Source organism: Lichenostomus cassidix, unplaced genomic scaffold (assembly GCF_008360975.1).
Source record: "Lichenostomus cassidix isolate B80296 unplaced genomic scaffold, HeHo_3.0 HiC_scaffold_44, whole genome shotgun sequence".
Classification (NCBI taxonomy): domain Eukaryota; kingdom Metazoa; phylum Chordata; class Aves; order Passeriformes; family Meliphagidae; genus Lichenostomus; species Lichenostomus cassidix.
In genome coordinates this window covers 309830-337439 of record NW_028148053.1, presented here as the reverse complement: position 1 = coordinate 337439, position 27610 = coordinate 309830, and the positions used below count along the sequence as shown (strand labels likewise).

The following is a 27610-nucleotide window of genomic DNA, read 5'->3' as shown; positions in this document are numbered from 1 at the left end:
TGATTTATTGTAATCTCTTCAATGAATTGTAACTCCGACCTGTAATGTCTGTAGGGCAAGTTTAGTGGGGTTCATTTCTCCTGCCAGTTTACTTTTATATGAGCACAGTGCTTTTGGGTGGGTTGTTTGGAGTATGAAGGACTTCCAAGCTGGACCAAATACATCCTTTGGGGGATGTTGGGGTGTCCCTGGGAGGTATTTCTGGGTGGCCTGGTGGTGGCTGCAGGCACAGCCCCAGCGATGGGCAGGAGGATGCAAGGAGCCCCCCTGCAGTGAGGGTTGGGTTTCCCAAATCAGGCACTGCCACCTCCAGCCCGGAGCCAGGGGGCTGTGGGACCCCTTGGGAGAACCAGAGGGGAGAAACCTCAGGATCCTCAGAGTGGGGAGGGTGGCGAGGACAATACCAGGACCAGGGGACTGCTGGCAGTCTGGAGGAGGGGGAGTCTGGAGGGAGGGAACCCTGTGACCCTAAGGACCTCGAAGTGGGGAACCCAGAGGAGGGGGGAATGCAAGGACATCTGGAAAATTCAAAAGCCTGGAGTAGGGCAGAGAGGTGACTCCTTGGACACCCACACCCTGAAGCACTTAGGGGAGAAGCAACCCATGGAAACCCCAAAACCCTTGGCATCCCTAAGTGAGGGGACCCTGGAGGAGAGGGACCAGCATGACCCCAAAGTGGGGAGACTGGAGAGGGAGAAATTTGGGGATTCCTAGGACCCTCAACAGCCCAGGGAGGGTGGGAACCATCTAGATGTGGGAAACCCAGTACTTGCAGAACCCCCAGCAGCCAGGATGGGAGGGACCCCCAGAAATCCAAAATGGAAAGACCAGAGAAGGGAACTCATGGGATTGTTTTGGGGGTTTCGTTTGTTTGTTTTCAAAACCTTGGCGTTTTGGAGGATTTTATGGACACCAGATGCCTGGTGACTTCTAGAAATGGACTTGAGCAGGGGGACCTTCAAATCCAATGTACTCACACCTTGTTTTTTTTCCCCCAAACCAGGATTTCCCATTGCCAAACCTTGGCTGGATGGAGGGGAAGGCTGCGAGGAAGTGGAAGATGCCCCAGGACAGCCAGGCAGGTGAGAAGGAAGTCACTGCCCCTTTTCCCTCCTCTCTTCTCCTCCATCTCCCAGCCCAGCATCACCCCCAGCTGCAGGACAACCCTGCTGTTGACAATATCACGCCAAGAATGGATTGGGGGGATCTCCTTCCCCTTCCCTTTTGGCATGGAGGAAAATCCTAAATCCTCTCCTTGTGTTTCCTCCTCCAGGCAATGAGCTGGGAATGGACACCATAGAGGATAAATCCTCCCTGAAGAACCTCATGGAAGAGGCCGATTTAAATGGCTCCATGGTGCAGGAGTCCAATGGGAAGGAAAAGGCATGGAGATCCCACACGAGGAGAGACTCCAAACCGAGCCCAGGGTGCTGTGAGGAGCAAAGACCCACCCTGTGCCAGGAAATTGGCCAGCGATCGAGCCAGAGCTATGAGCAGGTGGCCCATGAGCAGCTTCAAACCAGGGAGAAGATCTACAAGTGCTTGGAATGTGGGAAAAGCTTCACAAAAAACTCTGACCTGATCATCCACCAGAGCATCCACACTGGAGAACGGCCCTATGAGTGTGGAGAATGTGGGAAGAGCTGCAGAGACAGCTCTTCCCTGATCGTCCACCTGAGGATCCACACTGGGGAGAGGCCTTATGAGTGTGGGGAATGTGGAAAGAGCTTCAGCACGAGCTCCTACCTGATCATCCACCAGAGGATCCACACGGGGGAGAGGCCCTATGAGTGTGGGGAATGTGGGAAGAGCTGCAGAGACCGCTCTTCCCTGATCCGCCACCAGATGATCCACACTGGGGAGAGACCCTATGAGTGTGGGAAATGTATGAAGAGCTTCATCAGGAGATGCCACCTGATCCGCCACCAGAGGATCCACACTGGGGAACGGCCCTATGAGTGTGGGGAATGTGGGAAGAGCTGCAGAGACAGCTCTTCCCTGATCATCCACCAGAGGATCCACACTGGGGAGAGGCCCTACAAGTGTCCCACATGTGGGAAGAGGTTTCAGACCTCATCCAGTCTCCTCCTCCATGGGCGCATTCACACAGAGGAGAGGCCTTTCCGCTGCCCCGACTGTGGGAAGGGCTTCAAGCAAAACTCCCACCTCATCAGGCACCGGCGCATCCACACCGGGGAGAGACCCTATGAGAGTCCTGAGTGTGGGATGAGGTTCACCCAGAGCTCTCACTTGACCAAACACCAACAGAGCCACCAGTAAGAGAAGCCCTGCTCAAGCCCCGACGGCAGGAAGAGCTTTGTCTTCTGCTCCAGCTTCATTACCTAAAGCCTCATGGTTTTACTGCTATTTGGGAGGGGTGTTTTGTGTTTGGGAGCTATTCTGGATGATTTGGTGCTTCAGGGGTGTTTGGTACAGTTTCTTTCACCATTTTGTATTTGAAAAGCCAAGAGGGTTCATGCAGTACCTCAAAACCACTCGATTCCACTGAAAAGTACTCAATCTCACCCCATAGTGGGTCAATCGCTGCCCAAAATGACTCAATTCCACAGCCCCTCAGGGTGGGATGACATTGGAAGGGGATTGGGCAAAGTGGGATGCAGTTCCAGAGAGGTGAGATGGGCATTGGGTGGGGCAGGATGGGCGGGATGGGAATTGGAGGGGTGGAATGGTGGAAAAGGGCTTGGGAAGAGGGTCTTGATGTCCAGGAGGGGTATGATGGGTTTGGGTGGGGATTGGGAGTGTGGCACAGGGTCTGGAAGGAGACAGTCAAAGGTTGGGGGTGATGAAGGGAGGGGGAACTTGTTCCTGAGTGGGTTTTTGGGTATTATATAAAAGGATTATTTCTCATGAGCCTTGAGACAATAAAGAAAAAGGGGGTTCATCCTTTTGGTGTGGTGCTGTGTGTTGGGATTTGGGGATTAATTTCTTGTTATTATTGTTACCATTATATGTTTGAATTATTTATTAGTGTTCTAGTTCTAAATCTGGCTGGATGGCATCTCACTGAGAAGATTCTCTTCCTTCTCGCAGTGGGATTAAGCTGTAGTCACTTCAAGTTTCCATGACAGCCTTGTGAGGTGTGGATTGACTCCACAACTCAAATAGTTATGAAGTAGGTATGTGTTTTTTCCAGCTGGGGTGCATGGGGGGTAGCCCCTCCAAAGGCATGCACCCCGTCAGCAGCACTTCACTAGGTTTATATTAGGTTACAGGTTACACATGCAGAAAGTTGCACAATGCCCCTATACATACTCATTACCTATCCCCGATTAGTATTATAATGAGTTCAAAGTTCATTTAAATATGTTCACGCAAGCACAGTGTCACAGATTAATTGTGGGCGAGGGTCCTGAAGATGAAGTTAGTAGTCTTCCTCAGGATGAGCTCTTCACCCTGTTCCCTTGCACATGCTCCCTTGGTTCTTGGTCCAAGTCCAAGCCTTAGAACTAACTTGTACCAGTTCTGGGGCCTGAGAGCAGGATGTTCAGTCACACTCAGCAGTTTTTCTCAATTATTTGGCTTTCTCCTCAATATCCTCCCCAATACTAGGTAGGCACAAAATCATTAAGCGAATAATACATTGTCTTCAGCAAGCAAATCTTAGTAATCATTATCCAATCTCTGGCCTTCTGAATCAGCTAAAAAACATAATTATTATTATCCAGCTTCTAGTTCCCCTAAATTAGTAAATTCTAGCCCACCCTAAATCACTTGGGAATTGCTGGAGCCAGGATGTGGGGAGCAGCTGTTGGAGCTGCAGGGGCTGATGTTTAAGGCTTGGAGCCTCCAATGGCTCTGGGCTTTGCTCCTCTCCGCATTACATTGCACTGTGCCATTGTTCAAGAGACTAAAGCCAAGGGAGGTGATCCTGGCGCTGCCTGATTTCCTGCTGCTGACAGCAGCCACTGGACCCTGTCCCTGACTCGGGTGACTCCTGGATGGGGCAGTGCAGGCTGTGCTGGACAGGTGCCATGGGTGCCTGGAGGTGGCTGTATGGTCGGTGTTGGCTGGTGGCACAGAGTCCCGGTGGGGTGCGATGCTGGCAGCGGCAGGGCTGCGGCATGCTGGGGCTGCGGCTGCTGGGGCTGGAGCTCCCACAAGAGCCCGTGGGCCAGCAGGTGCCCGAGCTCAGCCCCTGCCCAGGCAGCTGTCCCTCAAAGCCTGGCGTTCCCCGAGCATGGCGGGAGCAGGCATGGAGCTCCCCGGACACCCCCTGCCCAAAGCAGCCGCAGCAGGGCCGGCAGCACCTTGGGCCAAAGGGGGCTCAGCCGGCGCCGGAGGCTCTGGGAGCTGAGCTGCTCCAGCTGTGAGGAAATGTAGAGCTCCCAAGCTTTAGAAATTCCCAAGGCCAGTGCCTTGCTTGGGCGGTGGAGCAGACCCATTCGTGATGTGCCCTGTTCTTCCCAAGAGCTGCTGAGTCTCCTGGGTGGGAGGTGAAAAGGGGGTGAATGTCTTTACAAACGATGAGAGAACCGGAAAGAACCAGTCAGGTTCTGGAGAGAAACGACAGGGGCCTGTAGGAACATCAAACTGTGCAGGTTTGTTTACAGAACCTAGCTCAGCCTGACCTTGTGAACTTTAGGGAAAAAGGCGTAGGATTGAAAGATTTATGAGGATTAATTTCTTGGCCCAGGGTGGGGTCAGAGCTAATTTTAGTGATCAGACAATGCATGATGCGGGGTGGCGGATACACGTCAAAGGGGGAATATGTAGTAGGTGGGTTGGGAAATGTGTCCCTTCCTAGTGCCTCAGCCAATGGGGAAAGGCAGAGGGCAACACATGATCGGCAGTTTCAGATTAAAAAGAGGCTGCACCCTCCAGAAACTCGAGAGAGCCCATGCAGGGGAATGGCAGAGCGAGCTCTTTCCCTTTATACAAATGAAGTGGATTTTTGCAGGACTCCTTTTGCTCCCTTGTGGACACTGGCCTTTGGCAGTGTGATTTTCCACACACAGATGTCCCCAGGGGAGGTTGCTGGTTATGTGCCAGGGCAGGGAGATGCTCCCAGGTGCTCAGCAGTGTCTGGGGTGCTCTGGGCTACAGTGCAAATGGAGATTTTTCTTCCCCCTCTTGCCGTGGATTTGTGCTCCCCCTGCCGTGGCTGCTCAGGGGACACGGCTGCTCTCTGCCCTCGTTTCACATAGAGCCAAGGCTGTGGCTCTGCTGGGCCTCCTCACTTGGGGACACCTGGAGAATAGATTTCAGAACACTTCCGTGTATTTGCAGGTAATACTTTTGCCAGCAAAAGGGCTTGAAATGGGAGTGTGGGTAATTGAGTGGCTGATTTCTGTATCAGGAAGAGGCAAATTTAGATGTGAGTAAATCCATACCTCACCAGATCATTGCTACTTTCTTGTGTCTCCATACAAAGTAAGTCCTAACTCACTCTGCTCTCTGAACAAGTGTAATGAATTGAAATAACTCTGTGTTACTACCACCAACACGAGAGCATAACTAGAAAAAAAGATTTGTTGTCATCACAAGGCAAACATTTGTGTATCCATTGGAGTAACAGAATGACACTGAGCAGTTTCACAGCTCATTGATGATTGAACTGTGAGGCTGCAGCAAAAGCAGTGGGGCTGGAGTTGGTGTGTGACCTGTGTTATGGACTTTTGAAGCCATGGATGCCTGGTGACGAGACAGGGCTGTGATGTTCCTGTGCAGCCAAGAGGACAACAGCTGGACACCAGCCTCACATCTGCATCCCAACAGGAGCCCACCCTGGGCAGTGGCAGCCCAGAACCCCCCGCACACGTGCCAGATTCATCCCACAGCGTGGGCAGCAGGGCAGTGAGGACATCCTGCCTCTCTTCTCCCCTCACAGGACACCCCAGCTGCAGGGCTGCCTCCAGCTCTGGGGTCCCCAACAGGAGAAGGACAGGGAACTGATGGAGCAAGTCCAGAGGAGCCCACGAAATTGCTGAGGGGACTGGAGCACCTGCTATGTGAAGACAGGCTGAGAAAGTTGGAGCTGTTGAGCCTGGACACCTGAGAAGGTTGTGTGGAGACCTCCCAGCACCTTTGCAGTGTGTGAAGGGACTACAGGGAAGCAGGAGAACAACTCTTTGTTGGGAGCTGTAGTGACTGGACAAGGGGATGGGTTCAAACTGAGAGTAGGAATGGATTTGATGTTAGGAAAATATTATTTCTTGTGAGTGTAGTGGGCAATGGCACAGGCTGTACAGGCAGAGAAGCTGTGGATGCCCCAGGCCTGGAAACATCCAAGGCCAGCTTAGATGTGGTCCTGAGCATCCCAGTCTGGTGGGAGGTCGCTCAGGTTGGAGTGAAATCATCTTAAGGGTTCTGTCAAAGCCAAACCATTTGAGGATTTGGACATTCTACGATCTTGAGCCCCCAGTGCAGTCGCCCTGGAACTCCTGTGACATCCCAGCTCCCAGAATTGTGATGTCACAGCCCATGTTGCAGGTGCAGCCTCCAGCTCCTGCTGTTGAGCACAACACTGACCCTGGAGCCAGCTAGGAGCCAGCTAGGAGACCACCCTGCACCCTATTCAGCTGCTCCCAAATACTGCCATCAGTCCTGAGTTCATCCTGCTGCCTGGGTATCACCACCAATCCCGGCAAGATGTGCTCTCCTGTCCCAGTGGAGGTACAGTGCCATTCCATGGAGCTGGGCACCCCTGACTGCCCGGGTGGGCTGGGGCCCTGTGGGGATGATGTGGGACAGGGACCCCACCGTGAGCTTGAGCTACCTGATGTGGCCTGCCAGAGATGCTGAGGAGGCCATGGAGGTGGACATGGTAATGGATATTAAGGACATGATGGAGGTGGATGAGGAGGATATCGAAGAAGAGATGGAGGTGGATATGGAAGAATATGTGGAGGAGATGGAGGTGGACGTGATGGAGGAAGATGAAGCCATGGAGGTGGATGAGGAGGATGAGGAGGAGCCGATGGTCCTTGGATGAGAATGAAGGCCCAGCAGCAGGACAGGCAGGTGCTCCCCATGCCCTGCCCACAGGCACAGTGGGTCCCCTGCCGCCAGGCTGGGGCTGGGCTGGGTGGCCCTGCTCAGGACACAGTGCCCGGGGAGACCCTGGATTCTGGTGGCACAAGCACCACACCCCCTAGCCTGCCCTGCGCTTGCTTTGGGCCACACCAGCCCCATCCTGGTGCCTGAGGCATGTCTCCCAGCCCCAGCCAGGGTCAGTGCTGGCAGCAGAGTGCCACTGTGCCAGTGTGTGCCAGCCTGGGGGCACAGGGAACAGCCCTCAGGGCTGGGCTGGAGTGACTGTGCTGCTTCCTTTTCTTACAGGACTGATGGAGATGATGGACACACCATCCTTTCCATATGTTCTGTTTGTTCTTGTTATGAACTTTTGTAAATATGTTGATTAGATTTCTCCTTTAAGATAAAACGTTTTACTGTAAATGCGTTCTGTAGATTGCTGTTGTTATAAAGATTCTTATATTGTAAATACGTTCTGCAGCTTGTTGTTGCTGCTCTTCTGTAAATAAATTGTCATTTGTTTTCCACACCCCAACTTTCTTTGCAATTCCTTTGGGCACATGCAGCATTTGCAGAGTTGTGGTTTCAGTTTGCTCCGTGTTCCTGGGGCTAGAGGTCCCTCCAGGTGCTGGTGTGGCGCAGACTGACTCCGCAACTCAGAGAGTTATGAGGTAGGAATGTGTTTATTCCAGCTGGGGTGCATGGGGGGTAGCCCCTCCAAAGGCATGCACCCCGTCAGCAGCACTTCACTAGGTTTATATTAGGTTACAGGTTACATATGCAGAAAGTTACACAATGCCCCTATACATATTCATTACCTATCCCCGATTAGTATTATAATGAGTTCAAAGTTCATTTAAATATGTTAGTGCAAGCACAGCGTCACAGATTAATTGTGGGCGAGGGACCCGAAGATGAAGTTAGTAGTCTTCCTCAGGATGAGCTCTTCACCCTGTTTCCTTCTACATGCTCCCTTGGTTCTTGGTCCAAGTCCAAGTCTTAGAACTAACTTGTACCAGTCCTGGGGCCTGAGAGCAGGATGTTTGGTCACACTCAGTAGTTTTTCTCAATTATTTGGCTCTCTTCTCTACATCTTCCCTGATACGAGGTAGGCACAAAATCATTAAGTGAATAATACATTGTCTTCAGCAAGCAAATCTTAGTCGATCATTATCCAATCTCGGGCCTTCTAAATCAGTTCAAAAAATATTATTATCCAGCTTCTAGTTCTCCTAAATAAATAAATTCTAGCCCCTCCTATACCAAGAGGGGCTGAGGCCGTGGGGCCACTGCCCAGAGCAGCCTGGCCTGAGCAGGGCTGTGGGCCAGAGCTGGCTGGGCTGTGCTGGGGAGAGCCCCTTGGTGCTGCAGAGAGCTCAGGGCAGCTAGGAGAGCTTGGAGGGAGCTGGGCTGGGCTGAGAGAACCTGGGAGAGAAACCCATCAGTGTCCATCTCAGCCTGTGTGAGCGTGCAGGGGCAGGACTGAACCCAGGGCTCGTGGGGCAGAGCCAGGGCCTGGGGAAGGGCTGGAAAACAGGCTAGTGGCCGAGCGAGGAGGCTGCTCTGTGCCCTTGGTGGCACGGACAGAGCAGGGAGGGAGCCCAGGACATTTGTCACCTGCAGCCTCTGTCCCCAGCCGTTGCCAGCCCTGGCTGCTCAGCCCAGGTTTGCAGGTGAGTTTGGCTGTGCCCCAGCTCCATCCTGCTGCAGGGCTCAGGGCCTGTTCCCAGCAATGGCCAGCCTTGCCTGGCCTCTCTGCTGGCCCCGAGCCCGGCAGAGCCTGGGGCAGGGCTGGCTGGGAAGGGCCACAGGTGCCACGGGCAGTGCAGGAGCTTGGAGAGGCTGCCCAGCAGGGAGGCCATGGGGGCACAGAGCCCCAGGGGCTGCTGTGGGCACCACGGCACAAGGGCTGTTCCCACCCGGAATGCTCCTGGCCTGGGCTGGGCTGCACAGGGGGGCTGTGGCACCATGGCTGGGGCAGCGGGGCACAAAGGGGCCACGGAGCTGCTGCCGGAGTTGACAGCAAGGCCAGGAGCAGACAAGGAATTTCTTATCTATTCAGACTGTATTAGGAGATACTTGGATACAATATCAATTGGGAATTGCACATATTGTATCAACAGGAAAAAAACCCTAAACAAAACCTAAAAAGTCTTTTCCCACTGTTTTTAAAAATATATTTACTTTGAATACACTTGAGAAATCTGCCTAATTAATCACAGAAGGATTGAAAACTTAAATCATATTGTTCCCAAAAGCTTGACTTGTTAAGCTGTTTTGAAAATCAATGAGCCCTGGAGCACTGAATTCCTGAAGATCTGAAGCCTCTGGAGAAGTAAAATTCAGCAGCAACGTCTAAGTTGCTGTGAATGTCAGCAGCCCCCACTGAGGTCATCCCTGCCAAGAGACTGTGGGGGGAATGAGCAGACAAGGAGAGCATGCCTGGGGCTGGGAAAGCAGAACACAGAGGCACCACCAGGTCCAGGTGGGAAATGAACTGTGGAATGTGGCTGTGAAAGCCCTGCCTGGGCTGTGCCAAGCAGGACAGCCAAGCCCTGACTCCCATGGCCTGGGAATGGGGCTCTGTGGCCTCACAGGATGCTTGTGGCTCTCCTGGGAGCAGTGGGATGTGGGCTGTGGAATGGTGAGTGCAGGTGTAAGGCTCCAAACAACCCTCTCAACAAGACCTGTGAAAGGAATGACAGTTGTTTATGGACTCTGAGTACAAGACAATATTCCTATGGGAACAATCCCCGGATAGAAGGAAATGTGGTGGCGAAATCCCAATTCTGGCCATGGGTACCTGGAGGAGAAGGACAGTTCTTTTTCACAGGAAGGAAAGCAGAGAGCCCCAGTGTTTCGGTGGCAGATGAGAAGAGACTCTCAACATGTCATGGTTGGCTGGAGAAGTCAGGTGGCCCCTGGGAGGCCAAACCAGCCAGACCTGTGCCATGTTCCCTTGATTTTATGGCCCCTGTAGTGTCACAATGGCCCCTTGGTTCCATGGGACCTCATAGTGTCACAATGGTCTCACTAGTTCTATGCAGCCCTGCACTGTCACAATGTCCCCTTGGTTCCATGAGGCTGTGACATTTCTTCATATTCTCTCCATGGTTCCATGAGGCCTTGCAATGTCACAATGGACCTTTGGCTCCATGGGGTCTCACAGTGTCACAAAGGTCTCCTGTGGCTCCGCCGTGTCACAATGGACTCTTGGTTCTATAAGGCCCTGCAGTGTCCCAGCGGCCTCAATGGCCCCTTTGCTTCCATGAGGCCCAGCAGTGTCAAATTGCCTCTTGGTTCCACAAGCCCTGCAGTGTCACAATGGTCCCTTGGTTCCATGGAGCCACACACCGTCACTATGGTCCCCTTGCTTCCATGAGGCCCTGCAATGTCACAGTGGTCTCCATCATTGCATGAGGCTCAGCAGTGTCACAATGGTCCCTCGGTCCCACAAGGCCCCACAGTGTCACCATGGTCTCCTTAGTTCCATGGGGCCCTGGGGTGGTGCATTCCTCCCTCCCCTTCTCAGGCTGCCCTGCGATCTGAGAAATGCTCGTTAGGCCTCAGCCTTGGCCAACAGCCCCTGGGCTCAGCTCCTCTGCAGCTGATCACAAACACTGTCTGCTCCCAGGCACTGCTGCTGTCCAACCAGCTCCTGGTTGCTTTAGGAGCAGCCTTGGGAACTGTTTTTCTCCCCTCAATGGCACAACATCCCCATTCTCACAGTGTCAAAGAAAGCTGTTGATGCCAAGTGCAGCCAGGATGAAACATTGCTGTGACTAAAGCCCATCTCTTGGGGCCCTATGAACAGGGCTCCAAAATGAGCCCCTTGGAGCTCTCCTGGAGCAGTGAGCTCCCTCTGAGTGGGGCCTCTCTGAGCCGGGAACTCTCCCGTTTGCTGCACTCGGGGCATCCCCGAACAATGAGGGACCCTGGACCGATCCCCCCACTGCTCGAGGCTCAACCCTTCGCCTGCTGGGGAGATGCAAAAGCATCCGCAGTGAGCATTTCCCTGGCCTCCAGGGCAATTTCTGACAGCTGCCTGGCACTGCCTCTTTCTGTCTGTGTGCACACACGTGTGCATGTGCTCTGGAAATGGGGGAGAAATGCTGCTCTGGGAGGTGTTGAAGTGCTTTGGATATCTGAGTGAGTTAGGCCTGTAAGTAAGGTTCAGTCATCAGGTATGAGCTAAGTGAAATGCTGCTTAGGGTTTTTCTTCTGCTAAGTTGTTCAGTTTAAGGTATAAGTCAAGGTTAATGTTATAAATTACAATAGGTATAGTTCATGAAATCGTTTAGAAAATAAGTTTTAATTCCTTGCTTATGGTAAGCTCTGCTTTTCATTTTTGCTTTAACAGAAAGAGTTCCTGTTTTAGAGCCAAACCGTTCTGCTGAAGGTTTGCAACAATTGTAACTCTTTTCGAAAGGCTGCTCAGCAAGGCTTGTGTAATTCCCACGGGACACAGTCTAACTGCTATGCAAGAAAGAAACCCCCCCAAAAGCCTGTGTACCCCTAATCACTACCAACCAGCGCAGAGAGCGACGATTCCACGGCCAATCGAGACACCCAAAGGAATGTCAGTCAAGACCCACGAGGGGACTCAAGGGAGGGGGTAAAGAGAGCTATAAAAAATGATGATTTGCCATCTTCGGGTGTGGTGCTGTAGGCATAGCAGGGAGGCTCGCCGCGCCCGCCCAGCGCTGTAACTTGGCTGCTATCTGCTTGCTCAATTAATAAATTCTTTAATTAGCTCTACGTCTCTGACTGGTTTTTGAGACCTAACACATAACGGTAAGTAAGGTTCAGTCATCAGGTATGAGCTAAGTGAAATGCTGCTGAAGATTTTTCTTCTGCTAAGTTGTTCAGTTTAAGGTATAAGTCAAGGTAAAGGTAGAAGTTAAGTTCTGTTAAGTTTGAGGGCTGTTAAGCTTTTAGGCCATATTCCTTTTATCCTTGCCCTCACTGTCCTTTTGTCACACACACACACACACACACACACGGACAGTTCTCAGTTAATTTCTGGTTTGATTGCCTGGATTTGCTTGGTTTTGTTGTTGCTTTTTTCCCCTGGTGTGCCTGAACTGTCCAGTCAGGAGCAGAGTGACTCTTGCCAAGGAACTTTGTTGTGCTGTCGCTTGACATTAAATCTGGTTTTTGCTGATGCCTTGCTGGGGATTTTTTAAGTGCTCTCAAGCCCTCATTTGTAAGACCTGGGCCAGGCTCTCCTCCTGGGGGACACGGGGACGCTGCCAGGGGGTCCCTGTCCCCTCTGTCCCACCCCCTAAGGCCCTGTTCCCCCTGTCCCCATGTCAGGCTCTGGGGGTCGATCTGGTGGAACATCCTCTGGGGGAGGCTGTGGCACTGGGGGTCAGGGGGGGACCTGGGGGGACAGGGGACCCTGCTGTGCACAAGCAGCATTGGAGTTGTCTGGGGGAACTGTGAGGGGGGCTGAGGCAGAGTGACCTCCCCAGGGACCTCACACAGCCACCCTGTGATGTCATAAAGTCACCCTGTGATGTCACAGCCCACCCTGTGATGTCACAGTGCCTTCAATATGTTCACATAAAGCTGCCCTGTGATGTCACTGGCCTTTCCATGATGTCACAGCCTGCTCTATGATGTCACATAGCCATTCCATGATGTTGCAACCCCCTCTGTGATGTCACATCACCACCCTGTGGTGTCACACATTCCACTCTGTGAGCTCACAGCCTGCTGTATGATGTCATACAGCCCCACCCTGATGTCACAGTCTGCTCTTTGATGTCACACAACTAACCAGTGATGCCATAGCCCACTCTATGATGTCACATATCACAACCTTCTCTGGGATATCACACCCTGCTCTGTGGTGTCACAAGCCAGTCAGTGATGTCACACTGCCCACTCTGTGATGTCAGACAGCCTCTCAGTGATGTTACACAGACCACTCTGTAATCACACATTCTGCTCTGAGGTCATACAGCCACACTGTGATGTCACAGTGAACTCTGTGATGTCACACCACCCCCTCCATGATTATGTAGCTGCTCCATGACCTCTCACAACCAGCTCTGTGGTGTCATAGCCAAATGTGTGACCTCACACACCCCACTCTGTGGTGTCACACAGCCCCTTTCTGACATCACAGCTGCTCTGTGGCTCTCTGACACAGCCCCAGAGGTGCCCATGGCTATGACACAGCCCCTCTGGGCCATGGCACAGCCCCTGCCAATGCTGAGCACCTGTGAGCTCTGGGTGTGCCCTGCTGGTGTCCCTGAGATGGCCTGGCAGTGCCCCAGCCCTGCTGGGCTGTGCACAGGAGCTGCTCCTGGGCAGAGCTGTCTCTCTGCAGTGCTGCCGCTTGCCAGGAGCTCCTCTGTGCCAGGAGCCCAGCCCAGCTCAGCAGCACAGCAACAGCACAGGGACTGGAATGACCCTCGTGAGGCTTTGGTGCTGTTTGCATCAGACTCAGTCCCTCAGGGTGTGTTCAAAAAACTTCTCCAGAAGTCAAATTGAGATGGAAACACTGAAGTTCCTTGTAGTTTAAATGGGTTCCACTAACAGACTCAACAGAGGAAGTGTCCTCAGGTTCCAGTGAGAGCAGAACACTGCAGGCAGTGATGGCAGGTGGGGACAAGCAAGGCAAAGGTGTCTCTGATGCTGAGCAAACCTGGATGTGTTTCATGAATCCAAAGGGCCAAGCCCTGAGCCCCAGCCCCTGGCAAGGCAGATCCTGTCCCTCCCTCAGTGCTCAGGGCTCTTCCCAGGGCACTGGGATGTGGGGATGTGCAATGCCAAGGGCAGGACCATGGGGTGGCCCCTGCCAGGCTGCTGGGCAGGGACAAGGAGGCCATGAGGCCCCAGGGCTGCAAGGGTCACTTGTGTCCTGCTGGCCTCATGGCCAGGGACAGCAGCCATGGCCAAAGTGCTGCACAAGTTGGCTCTGTCAGGGCCTTGCAGCTCCTGCACATCCCTCTGCCCTCTCCAGCCCAGGCTGTCCTACACTGTCCATGCCCTGTGCCTCTGTCCCTGCAGGCTGTCATCATCCCCCGGCTGCCCCACCTCGCTGGCCCTTCCTTCCCTGACAGCTCTGCGTCCTGCCTGGCTCTGCCTTGGCACACAAAGCCTTGGGCTGATCCAGACTCCTAACAAACCATGGCTCTGCCTTGATTTCCCTCTGGTCTAATGCAGTTCATTAGAAAATTGGAGTTTTTTATAGTTATGGAGAGATATTTCAAGGAGTGTCTAATAAATCCAAATTCCTAGTTTAAAGGGCTTCTTTTTCCCTGTAGAGAAGAGGTGATTGCAGCATTCTGTGACTGACATTGATCCAGGGTCTTCCCTAAGGAGGTCTGGCTTGGTCAGAGAAGCTGTGCCTTGATGTCTGAGTGGGGACAACCCTGGTCCTCAAAGCCCAACCCAATCCTGTCTCTCCTCACTCACCTGGGACCTGCTTTGCTTGCACAACTGGCTGCATTCAAGCAAAGAGGGGTTTTCATACTTTATTTCTTGAAGCAATCTCAAGCTCCTGAGTTTCCCCACTGAAACCAGACACCCTCCTTAAGTGTGTGCCAAGCCCAAGCTGCCACCAAGGAGGTTCCCCTTCCCCAAAGCAGAACCATGCAAGGAATATTTTAGACACACAGGAAGTTCTACAATAAACCCTAATCCAGAGTTGGCTGAAGGCAGAGTTAGACCAACTGCTGAAGGGCAGACAAGCTTTGAACTCTGTCACGGTCCACTCGTAAGCAGATGCGTGATGGTTCATACCAGCTACGATCTCAGAGTGCAAAAAGGAAAAGAAAACACAAAATGCAACAAGTCAAGGGAGTTAAATTTCAATCCAAGGGGGAACTTTATTAATTTGGCCTGTAAAGCGGCCTGCAATAGAGAGAGAGAGAAAATTGGGAAAAGATGGGGAGGAAAGGGAAGGAAAGGGGCTATAGCTACCACCACGGGTCCACAGACGTCCGGCGTCCCTGGAGTCCCGGTCAGTCGGCGTTCCTTGGCCTCTGCAAAGATCAATGTGATCTTTCGGTGGGGAAGATCTTCAGAGTTCAGCCACTCCAAAGCTGTCTTTTATGCTAGTCCATACACCTGGTCCCTCCTTGCCAGCCGCCTTTGCCCCCCCTTAATTCTTGTGGAGATTTGCCAATCTCCACTTGACAGGGTCAAGGGAGGAGTGTCCGAGGCATGGTCGGCAGGTTTTTCACAATGGGTGTCAGGGCAACGGGTGCAAAGCCTTCGTCACATACCCGCATTGGCAGGCACAAGGCCTTTGTTCTGTATCAACTCAGGCAGGTGCAAAGTCTTCGTTCTGTACCACCTTAGGCAGGTGCAAAGCATTCACTCCGTATCAGCTTTGGGTAGGCACAAAGCATTCGTTCCGTACTACCTTAGGCGGGCACGAAGCATTCGCTCCGCACCAGCCTTAGGCAAGTACACAGCATTCTCTGCATAAGTCCTGCACCTGTAATTTCTGATGAGAAATGTTGAGACAGAACTCGATTCTTGGATCGACCCTTACAAACTCCTAGCAGCTCAAAGCACCAAGGGGATTGTTGAGAGGTGTGTGAGTGAGCCGAGAGTGAGGGGAAGGGAAATGCAGAGAGCCCTGGAAGTGCTTGTGTGCAGACAGGCTGCTGGGAAGGGCACTGCAGCCCTGCCCTGGGCCAGCTGTGATGCTGGATTCTCATGCCAACCTGCACTGGGCCACTGCAAGGGGCTGTTGTCATGGCCACTTCACTGAGCCCACGGCAGCAGCCCATTGCTCAGGGCTGGTGTCACTGCCCAGAGGCACAGGGGATCCATGGCTGGGGTTTGTGCCATGGCCACCTGCCCTGTGCCGCGCTGGCTGGGCAGGCGCCGCGGAACCAGCAGCAAAGCCCAGGGCCAAAGGCCAGGTCAGCCTGACAGAAAGGGTCAGTGCTGGGGACTGTTTCCATGGCAACCATCACTGGGACACCACACCTGGGTCACCTGTCATGGCAGTTGCCATGGAAACCCCTTGGAGGGACTGATGCCAGGGACACTTGCACTGAGACACTGCTGGGCTCGGGTGCCATGGCAACCACCATAGGGAATCACTGGTCCAGAGGTTGCCATGGCAACCAGCACAGAACCCCCTTCCTACTCTCCAAGGCCAGGACAACCTGCAGGAGACACTTTGCTGAGGTTGGGTCGATGGCAAACAACCTTTGCCCTGCTGGGATGGGGATTGTCACGGTCAGAAAGGAGCCTGTGGAGCCGTGGTGATGCTGGATGGCCATGGGGTGCTGCTTTGGGTGGGGCAGAGGGAATTTCCTTCCCAGGGCTTCCTTGGGGCTGTGCTTTGGGGCTGTGCTGAGCACAGGGTTGATCACACACAGATGGTTTTGTTCTCACTGAGCTTGCACAGAGCCAAGGCCTTTCCTGCCCCTCGTCTGGCCACGCTGGGGAGGGGCTGGGGGTGTGGGGGAGGTTGGGAGGGGACACAGGGAGACAGGTGACCCCAACTGACCCTGGGGATATCCCAGACCACAGGATATCATGCTCAGTGTATAAAGTGGGGGGAAAAAGAGGAAGAGGGGACATTTGGAGTGATGGTTTTTGTCTTCCCAGGGAACACTTAGGTAGGAGGGGATCCTGTTTTGCTGGTGGTCAGGGTCAGCACCAAAGACACAGACACCAACTGAAGGAACAGTGCAATTTATATAATGCAAAAGTGCAAAGAATGACAAAAGGATAAGTTCAGCAATGTACAAAATCATTTGCAAAGAATTACAACAGGAGAAGCTCATCAACAATGCACCCAATTACCACTACCAAAGAGTGCCTATACTGATTTAGAAAGATCCATCACCAGTTATTCTCACACTTTACCATCACCCAGCCCCACACATCAGCTGGGGAAGCTGTCACAGCCAAGGGCTGCAGAGCCACTCTGGACACTGGGAATTCCTGCAGCTGTGTCCAGCCACAGGTGAGGCTCCAACCTCGCTGGGAGAGGGCCCAGCTTGGAGAGTGCTGAACAAACAAACTGACAGCACTTCCAGTGCAGGAACAGCTGGATTCATTCTGCTGTTTGGTTTCTCCCAAAGCCTGGCCAGGGCTCAAGGAGGAACCAAGGGAGCTGACTTTGACCATACACCCCCAAAGAAAGCCAGATTTGGCCTTGTCTGGTTTCTAAATACTGAAAGGTAAAACCAGGTTTCACAATGAACAGCTAAAATGATCATTTTGGCAATAATATTTTGTTAATTAGCAGATACATATATAAACTTTGGTTGGAAGGTTCATCTAGAGATCACCTTTGGCTCAGGGCCTGTTGTTCAGGCCTTGGTAGTTCAATAAGTCCATTGTAGATAAACTATAACCTTCATAACAATTCTTTCAATAATATAACCTTAGATTTAGGTATTAGGCATAAAGGCATAGCCTCTCGCTCTCCAATTAAATGCTCTTTAGGTTCATTACTCAGAGCTATAATTGGCAATCCTTTGAAAAAACATGCCTCATTAGTTGCTATTCTCTATGTTATCTATCAAGTCTTCCTTTTTTCTTGAGACTCTCTCTCTTTTTAGACAAATCTGAATTCTCTATTTTCCAGGAAAAACTGTCACAACAACTCTAACATGGAATCATAATACACCAAGTGCACAGACTGCAATGATTACAGTCACTGCCACAAATGCATTTCACAGCAGCCTCCAATTTGGCAGCCATGAAGCCAATCCCACCAGGGAGAATTTTCTTCTTTCTGCCACTCTTCTACTGCTCTTTCTATTGAGGTCATTCCTGACTGTTGGACGCCAAACCCATCACTGATACAAGTGCCACATTCCTGTCCTAGAATAGCACAGGTTCCTCCCTGGGCAGAAAGCAGATAATCCAAGGCCATGTGGTTCTGTAGAGCTCCCATTGGTGTTTGTTGGAGCTCACAGGATGTGCTATTCGGTATTTTAATAGCATCATTTGCTACTTCTTCTAATAATCAATTTAGCTCCTTAATGTAAACTTCATAGGATGAGGCAGCACACAAAGGGCACAGGGTGAACCAGAATCTTTGGCTTTCTGAAATCAAAGGCACTCTTTGGGTGGAAAATGTTCTCTTGGCCCCACCTCTTCCCTGTGGTTGTTGCCAAAGTACCCAAAAGGGTGGCACTGCAGCTGAGAGTGGGGTAACACTGACCTTGAGAAGCTCCAGCACCCCAAGCTCTATTGACGTTTTCAGTAATGCTAAACCATATAAATCCTTTCATATTTTGGCCTCTAACTATAACAGGGTAGGTTTCTCCTGAAGGGAAATCTTGCTGAATCCTGTAACACTGATCACTGTATTCTTTTGTTCCACAGTATAGTTTTCTCTAACTGTCCCTTCACTGACTCCGTTACGAGTCAGAGCCCATTGAGAGAGTTCTGCCACCCCACAGGATGGGCCCTGCAAGGGAATCCCGTTCCTCCCAACATTGATTGAGAACAAATCCAGCAATTAGTTACATTGAGTATTTTAGCTACCTTGATCTTTACATTTTCATAGGAATTCTTATGACTAATCCCTTGGTGAAACTCCAGAGGTGTTTCTGGCAAACAAAGATTCTGGTTGACTATCAAGATACATCTTATAGGCATAAGTAGTTCTTTAGTGACAAGTGACTTTTTCCTCAGTCTCATTTGGGTTAGGAACAATAATTCCATTGTCCATGGAGCTGGCTCCTTTTCAATTCCACAATAATGCCCCAAGGTCCTTTGCTGTTCAGCTTCACTGCGGTGTCTGTGGGTAACAAGGCTTGGTGGGGTCCTTTCCCCTTCAGCTGCAGAGCTGCCAGCTCCCAGTCCTTGAGGTGCTCCAGGCTCCTGGCTGGAATTCCTGTGGAAGGCACTCAGGGTCACATCAGCCTTCACATGGAGCCCTGTGGATCAGAGCATTTTCCAAAGGGAACGTTGGGGCAAACAGGGAGATTTGGTCTGGCAGGATCTGGAAAACAACATCCTATAACATCTGCTTGTTCTCCCATAGAACACTTGGCTGCAGGGACATATTCCCATTGTTCCTGCCCAGGTTTCAGGATTAAAACAGTGTTTTAATTTAATTTCCCCAGAGCTGTTCCTTCAGCTGGCTCACAAGGGCCATTTGGCCTCTGGACCCACACCTTGGCTCCATTATTAGGACTGCTGGATCCAAACTCTTTATCTCCACAGACAGTGGTGATTTGAGGTGGACCTTTTTTTTTTTTTTCCAAATGTCTTTAAAACCACAATGTCAATAATCATACTACCCTGTCATGGGGTTGAATAATTCAATTTTGTTCCCTATTGTTTAACAGAATTCAATTTCTCCTTGATAATCTGCATCAATTCCTCCTCCCATGACATGAACACTTTTCAAGGCCAAGCTCCAGTGAGCAGTTATCAAACCAAAGTGTCCTGGAGGAATCTGAATTCCTGTTTTGGTATTGATAACTCTCATTTGCTTCTGATTTATCCTCATTAAATCAAATGCATAAAGGTCCAGCCCTGCAGCTGCTGGAGTGGACCTGTAAGGGGTTCTCCATCAGGACACATTCCCATCTCCTCATTTTTTCAACTGTTCTTTTAACAACCCCTTCATCTGTTCAACAAGTCCTGCAGCTTGTGGACAGTCTGGTATATGAAAAACCCAGCAGCCTTAATCGCTTTATTTTTACAGTAACAGACAAAGCATTCCACATCACAGTATCACCAAACTCTATAAAAATTGCCAATTTCATCCCTTCCTCCTGTATTTATTGTAAACAATCTCACAATGTTTACCACTGACCTTCAGGTCCTGGCCAATCATATTCTGTAAGGTATTTAGAGTTACATTCCTGAGCAGCCAAAGTTAACAAATGTCACCATTTTATATATATATATATATATAAAATTATGTTGTGATATTTATATTTATACTTATATTTATATAAGATTTTTTTTCATGATATATGAAGTTTTTATTATAATATATATGCATAGAGTTATTATGTTATTATTATTTCACTTGCGCAGATGAATCTGAGCTCAAGATTAAAAACTCCTTCTGTCACTCCATGTGGGAGCATCCCACCAATGGTTCCTTTCGTTGGTGCTTTTTACAATATCCTGTTAACAAAATCCATGTATGTCTTCCCAAACACACAAGATCTTTCCCTTTTTCAAAACGCAATTTTTGGATGCATTTTAAGACATCCACTGGTTCAGCTGCTTTTAACCAACTTCCCCACTGCTCACACAGTGCTCTGACCTCAGCCCACTCCAGAGCCAGCAAACCATAGGGAACGTCTTCCCATCCAGAAATTTCAGACAGGACTGATTCCTTACATTTACATATAAAAAGTAAAAGTTTGTTGTGATTTGGACAGACTATGCCAATTTTGTTTTGCCAGTGGGCAGGGCCAGCACCAAAGACACAAACACCAACTGAAGGAATCAGTGCAATTTCCTACAGTTCAAAGCAGCAAAGAATCACAACAGGAGAAGCTCAGCAATGCACCCAATCATTCCTACCAAAGATTGCCTGTAATGATTTAGAAAGATCCATCACCAGTTACCCTCAGACTTTACCATCACCCAGCCCCACACATCAGCTGGGGAAGCTGTCACAGCCAAGGACTGCAGAGCCACTCTGGACCCTGGGAATTCCTGCAGCTGTGTCCAGCCACAGGTGAGGCTCCAACCTCGCTGGGAGAGGGCCCAGCTTGGAGAGTGCTGAACAAACAAACTGACAGCACTTCCAGTGCAGGAACAGCTGGATTCATTCTGCTGTTTGGTTTCTCCCAAAGCCTGGCCAGGGCTCAAGGAGGAACCAAGAGATTTGACTTTGACCATACACCCCCAAACCAGGTCAGATGTTGGATTTCATGACTTTGTTTAGCTTCTAAATACAGAAAAGTCAATACATGTTTCACTAATTAGTGGATACATTTATCACAATGCTAATGATCATGCATATTTCAGTAATGAGTGGATACAATGATAACCTTTGGTTGGAAGGTAGATGGAGAGGTCACCTTTGGCTCAGGGCCTGTTGTTCAGGCCTCAGTCAGGCCTCTTGTTCAGGCCTTGGCACTTCAGGGATGTGGTTTAGTGCTGGGCTCACAGTGCTGGGTGAACAGCTGGGCTTGATGAGCTCAGAGGTCTTTTCCAACAGAAAGGATTCTATAATTCCAGTATTCTACCTTTTGCATTGTTTGGTCCACGTTAGCAGCATTAATTTGCTCAGAAAGTTCCCTCTTGGTCAGCTCTTGAGGCCTAAGGCTTCAGGCCCTTTAGCTCCTGGTGCTAAGCTGCTCATGCTGAAGGAGATGACTCAGAGAGAAGAACACAGTTCATCCAATTCCTTCTGGACACTGAGAGGGGAGGCTGTGAAAACAGGAGCATTGTTTGGTGTTGCCTCCTCTCTGCCCTTCACGCTTTTCAGTGCTCTGAAACAGCCAAGAGCTTTCTTCAAGAGTGCAAGGAAGCAGCTGTTCCTTCTGCCAGGTCTGGCTCTCTCCAGTCTCTGCACTTGACTGCTTTTGTCCCTCTTGCTGTGCCCTCTGTTCCCCCTCTGTTCACTGGCTGCTGCCCAGGACTGTGGAACTGGCCCAGATCAAGTGCTCGAGAGCCTCATTTCTCTGCCCTTGGAGCTGCCTGGGCACAGCAGCCTTTTCCATGTGCAAGCTCCATATGGACAGGGAGTGCCCAGCTCCGTTCCTTGCACAACCTCCAGGAGCCCAGGGCTGCCATCTCAAGTCCCTGCTGGCACTGAGGGCTCCCAGGTGCCTCACGCTGCTGTGACACCACTGCAAACAGGAGGCAAGAGTGGCAGGGGCTGTGCTCAAAGTCACCTCCATTTCCTGCTGCTGCTGCTGCTGCTGCTGCTGCTGTGGGGTCATTTGTCCAGCCCTGCACCAGACTCAGGGATCAGCTCCAGGCCCTGCTGCTGCTCCCTCGGGATCAGCCACAACCTGGTTGTTGCTCTCAATGCCAGCAGAAGCAGTGGCTGAAGCAGCAGGTGCTGACAGTGCCCCAAGCCCCGGGGCCAGAGGCAACGGAGCTGCTTCACATGAGAACCAGAAGCAAAGGACATTTCTTTTTTAGGATAGGTTTTCTGTTTTAGGGAAAAAAAGGGGAAAAGAAAAAAAAACTAGATGAAATGTGAATGATAAAAACGAATCTCAAGTGTGTAGTATAAAATCTCCTGTAACTTTGGATTAAGAGGTCACTGATCTTTTGTAAAGAGAACTCAGTTATTTACTTTGTCAGAGTGCTGATAGCATGCATCTATCTTACTGACCCTCAGCAGCCTTTTTTTAATAGATTTTGGGGTTTGTTTCCAATATTATTATTTTAAATTGTGGTTGAAGCAATAAGAAATTGCTTTGTGCCCTGCCAGCTCCAGGCAGGACTGGGAATCTAAATTCTGCTGATCCCCATCTCATTAAGAAGATGCCCTTCCTTCTCACCCTGTGAATACAGGCATTCTGCTGGGACTGTGGAATGTTGGGGTTCTGGCCATTTGGATGTGTATCCCTCACTGCAATCTCTGGGCCTGCAGGAGAGTCTCACTCACCTGCACAAGCACAAAGCTCTGTCGGTGTGCTCAGAACAGGCTCGTCTGATGCAGAGCTGTCAGAGCAATGGGAGGGCAGAGCAGACCCAGCCGTGCCCAGGGCTGAGCCCCAGCAGAGCCCTGGCAGAGCCCAGAGCAGCCTCAGCATCCGCAGAGCTCGGCTGGAAGGAGAGAAACCAGAAACTGCCCATCAGCTGAAGGCTCCTGTCCCCCTTGTCCCAACTGCCCGCAGTGCCCAGGCCATGCTGGCTGAGCTCAGAGCTGTGCCCAAACCTCCCCATCATTGCTGCCTCTGGGAGGAGAGCAGGAGGGCAGGACATGTGCCCAGCCTCCACCCAGCCATGGCAGATCCACCTCCTCAGCAGCTGCCCAGAGCCAAAGAGCAGCTTGGCAGACAACGGAAGAATTCTTTGCATCCACCCCAGCAAAGAGGGGAACTTTGGTGCCCAGCCAGGCTGTGCAATGCCCAGAGCATCCCCTGGCTGGGGACTCACCTGCACATTAGGTCTGGAGTGTGTCTTTGCAGAAGGCGCCAGAATCGAAGTCAATCATCTTCAGCTGCAGATGGCCAGGTTGAGGAAGAGGTGCTAATCCTTGAAGTTGTCTTTGATGTCTCCAGCTGCAGCCCATCTGGTCCAGCTTCTCCAGGGGCTCCTTCTCCTTCCCTGCAGGTCAGAGCAGGCTGTCAGTGTTCTGCCCAGGGCCCCAGACAACAATGAACCAGACAAGCAAAACCAGGGTGGATGGTGGCCACCAGTGCTTGCCAGAGCACATCTCCAGCTCAGCTCCAGCACAAGAGCTGTGAGCTCCCTTCTGATGATCCCTGCTCAGAGCTACAAGCAGGTCAAAAAACGTCTGGTTTGCTTTGCTTCTAATTACCAAGAAATGTGTGGAGCTGTTACCTGCCAGGCCCCTGGATCAAACTGTGCACATGGATCTCTCCCATCTTCTAGGGCAGATGAACAGCCTGAATCCAAAGGTCGTTGAAGAGGTCTTCCAACGATGGCCTGTCCAAGGGTTCTATGGACAAGCACCTCTTAATAACATCTTGGCACTCTGAGGAGAGAAACCAGAAACTGCCAGTCAGTTGGAGAAGGCTCCTGTCCACTTTTCCCTCCCCGTTCCCGTGCCCAGGCCATGCTGGGTGTGCTCAGAGCTCAGCCTAAACTTCCCCAGGGATTATCTGTTTTGGAGGAGAGCAGGAGAGCAGGACATGTGTCACCTCCTCAGCAGCTGCCAGAGCAGGATGCTCATGAGCCTGCTGCTCTCTCCCAACACTGGCATTCCCCCTATGCCATAGAGAATAGGATTTACCCTGAGAGAGCCGTTGTGGGAACAAGATCTGCCCCCAGATGATCTCCTGTCCCTTCCTGAATGGGTGCTTCCCGCAGACCATCTGGTACAGCAGGATACCCAGGGACCAGATCGTTGCTGCCTCGCCGTTGTAAAATTTAAGGTAGATCCACTCTGGTGGGCTGTAGGACAGGGTTCCTATGGAATACAGATGGAGTTCATCAGGGGATGCTGCTGCTCCCAGAGCCTCACCCCAGCATCCCTGGGCATGCAGGGGCTGCACCAGTGGTACACAGGGTGACCTGCTGCCCTCTCACCAGCACCTGGGACTTGTGTACAAACTTGGGGTTGGAAAAGAAGCCACTGGGGCTGGAAGAGGGCAGCAGAAGCCCTGGGGAGGTCCAATCATGACATGAAAAGTAAAAACACTCTCAGTGCTGGGAAAAACCACTCTCATCCCTCTCTGCATTGCCCCCAAAAAACATTAATAGGCCAAGGCAAACAAGGGAAGTGGAGCAGTCCAAACCCATTCTCGCCTGCCCACCAGACTGGCTGGGGCACAGGGTCTGACCCCCTCACTGCTGCACTCATTGGGGTTTGTCAGACTGGCTGCCCCAGCCCAAGGCAGAGTGGGTGGTGAAGGTGGTCAACAGGGCTGCAAGCTGCCCCCTTCAACGCCCACTCAAAAGCAACTTGGCTGAAGAGTTAATCCCATGCCTGGCAGCAACAGGGGAAGCCCCGGTGCTACACCACGGCTGGGCCATGAGATGCCCAGGAGCATCCCCTGGGAGGGCTCACCTGCAAATTGGGTGTAGGCTGTGCGTCGGAGGAAGGCGCCGCAGCCAAAGTCGATGAGTTTTAGCTGCCCGGTGGCCAGGTCGAGCAGGATGTTCTCGGGCTTGATGTCTCTATGGAGGACCCCGCAGCTGGTGCAGTGCTGCACGGCCTCCAGCACCTGCCGGAACATCCCCCGTGCCTCCTCCTCCGGCAGGAACCTCCGCTCCGCCAGGAAATGGGAGAGGTTCCGACACCGCTCCGGACGCTCCATAACTAACAGGAAGTCGTTGGGGAGCTCAACCCACTCCAGAAGCTGGATGACACCAGCACACCCTGTGGACACCTTGTCCAGCAGCACGATCTCAAGGGGCACACGGGCGCCGTAGGGCTGCGGGAGGACCAAGGTGCTGTCAGTGGGGCGGAAGCTGTGCCAGGGCTCTGGGACACCTCACCCAGCCCGGGATGCTCTGCGTCCCCCGCTCACCCCTCGCCCGCTCTGCCTCCAGGACTCCTGGCGGTTTCCACCCTGCCGGGCCCAGGCTTATCCCCGCCCGGCACGGCCCGGGTTCTGCCGCTGGCCCCGCTAACTCACCAACTCGCCCCAACGCCGGATGCGATCCCTCGACACACATTTGATGGCAACCTGCGAGCAAGAGACAGCAACGGACTGAGCTCGCCGCCCGCCCTGCCGAGTCCCACCCTTCTCCTTCTCCTCCTCCCTTCTCCTCCTCCCTCCTCCCTCCTCCCTCCTCCTCCACCAGCCCCGCCACTCACCGGGGCTCCGTCCGCCAGCCGCGTCCCCGCGTACACGCTGCCGAATCCTCCTTTCCCCAGCAGCTCACCCAGCCGGTACCGCTCCTGCAGGGCCTCCTGCGCCTTCCCTGCGGGCGACACGCGGCCGTCAGCGCTCGGCCCGGGGCCAGACACGGCCTCCGACCGCCTGTGCACCGCCCCGGGCCGGGCATCCCCCTCTGAACGGGGCACGGGCGGCTCGGGGCTGGCGGCCGGACTGCCGAGCGGCGGAGCTCGGGCCGGGGAAGGAGCAACGGAGGCGGCGGGAGCGGCCGAGCCGTGTGTGTCCTCCGCGGGCCCCGGGAGGAGCCGGTAACGGGGCCGGAGCTGGGGTCGGGGCCGGGTTCGGGTTCGGGGTTGGGGCCGGGTTCGGGTTCGGGGCCGGGGCTGGGCTTGGGGCCGCTGTCGGGGCTGGGGCCGGGTTCGGGACAGGCGGAGCCAAAGGGTGGCGATGCCGCCCCAGCCCCAGCCACTGATGCCCGCCCAGCAGCGCCATAGCCAGGCTCGCCAGAGCCGGGCGGAGGCGAGAGCGCGGCGGGACGCCCAGGGGCGGGGAGGGGGCAGCCCCGGCCGGGGCTGGGGGCGAGCCTGGGGCATGGCCCGAGATGGCAGGGGGAGAGGGACACTGGGAAAGGAAGGGACACAGGGAAAGGGACAGCGGGAGAGGCTGAGAGAAAGGGGGGGAGAGAGGAGGAGCAGGAGAAAGGGGCGGAGGGGGTCGAAGAGCTTTCGCTGTCGCCGCTGTCGCCGCTGTCGCCGCTGTCGCCGCTGTCGCCGCTGTCGCCGCTGCAACTGAAGCTCCGGGGCCGTTTGTCCGAGTGGCCGTTTGTCCGAGTGGCCGTTTGTCCGTTCCCCACTCGCCCCCACGCGCCCCACGGCCGAGCCCCGCGCGCCCCCGGGGGCAGCCCCTGAGTCTGTCCAAACACGGGAACTTTGCCGTGTTCAGCCCACATCCAGAGCCTTGACTGCTGCACAGTGGCACAGCAATCCCCTTGGCTGCTGTTGTGCATTGTCCCTGCTGAGGGTCAAACACTACCGGGGCACATTCCCTGTCTCTAGAATTCATTCCCAACCCAAGCACTGCACTTATGTCTCCAGCATTGCTTTCCAAGAAAAACGGGGGAAGACAAACTGTGTTTAACTCATGGTATTTCAGGGAGTCTAAAACTTGCTAAGCCATAGATCTTCGAGGTGAGATCCATTTGCAATTAGTGGCATGGAGAAGTAGTGCAACATGGAAAGGGGAGCATAGAAATAAATAGAGGAAAACATTGTGGATTGTTTCTTTACATTTTCATTTCACTTCTTGAAAGCTGTTTCAGTTTTCCAGGAATCTTCTCCACAGTCCTGTTTGCTCAGGTGCAGGACACAGAACTCAGGAGGAAGGGCTCGTGGGCTGGGTTAAGGCCAGGGAGAAATCACTCACTGGTCACTGTCACAGGCACAACAGACACAAGTTAGGGAAATTAAGGGAATTGAATTCCAAGCAAATCACAGTATGAGAAGGAGAACTAAAACAAACCCTAAAAAACCACCTTGCTCACCCCTCCCTCCTCCCAGGCTCCCAGCCTCCACCTGCAGCTCCTCTGCTCTCTCTGCATGGGAAATTTCTCACCAGCCACAAACTTTGTTTTTGCCTCATCCCAGGATCTCTTGCCGGAGAGGAAGAACTTTCTCCAGCAGAAATTTAGAGCACAGCAGCATTTGAGGCTCAGGGTGTTTCTCCTGCAGCTCCTTGTAGGTCTCCTCTTCCCATGCTGGGTCTCCTGCACCACAGAACTCTGCCAGCTGCAGCTTTGCAAACATCAGCTCAAGGTCTGGATGTTCCTGAACAATTTGCTCGAGGTCCTTGGGGGCTGCATCCAATGCATTCTTCTTGTCTTCCCCCTTTGCATGGAGCCAGTGGATCTACTGGCCCCTGGCCAGGGCCTGGCAGAGCAGGTGGAACCTGGGTCCTGCTGCAGGAGCTGGGGGAGCTCCAGGACTCGCTCTGGCCGCTGGGGCAGCCACAACACAAGCCGTTGCCAGCCAGGAGCCGAGAGCTCCGTGTGGCTCTGCAGGACCTTGTCCCTGGGGCTCATCTGGATCAGCGCGGGCAGCTGGGCTGCACTTGGCTCCGTTTGTGTCCCTGCTTGCCCTGGGACAGCAGCTGCCCAGCGCCCAGGGGACAGCAATGGCACCGGGGCAGTTTGGGGTGAGGTTCAGTGTCTGTGCCTGGCA

At 52.7% G+C, this 27610-nt stretch overlaps 2 protein-coding genes across 2 annotated transcripts in view; one reads left to right on the top strand and one right to left on the bottom strand.

Annotated features, from left to right (window-relative positions):
• Positions 1–1287: 1287 nt before the first annotated feature.
• Positions 1288–2280, top strand: LOC146420170 (uncharacterized). The gene has a single exon (XM_085048577.1). It carries the CDS (start codon positions 1288–1290, stop codon positions 2278–2280), a length of 993 nt encoding a protein of 330 aa, XP_084904703.1.
• Positions 2281–22550: 20270 nt separating this feature from the next.
• Positions 22551–27610, bottom strand: part of LOC146420164 (serine/threonine-protein kinase pim-1-like) — a 68325-nt gene continuing 63265 nt past the window's right edge. The window contains exons 5-7 of the mRNA XM_085048565.1: positions 23431–23584; positions 23023–23193; positions 22551–22689 (exon numbers count right to left, since the gene is read on the bottom strand). Coding sequence (XP_084904691.1) covers positions 23478–23584 — 107 coding nt within the window. The 3' untranslated portion in view covers positions 22551–22689; positions 23023–23193; positions 23431–23477. The remainder of the gene's footprint in view (positions 22690–23022; positions 23194–23430; positions 23585–27610) is intronic.

Coding starts and splice junctions, on each gene's coding strand:
- LOC146420170 (XM_085048577.1), top strand. CDS start 1,288: ATGGACACCATAGAGGATAAATCCTCCCTGAAGAACCTCATGGAAGAG.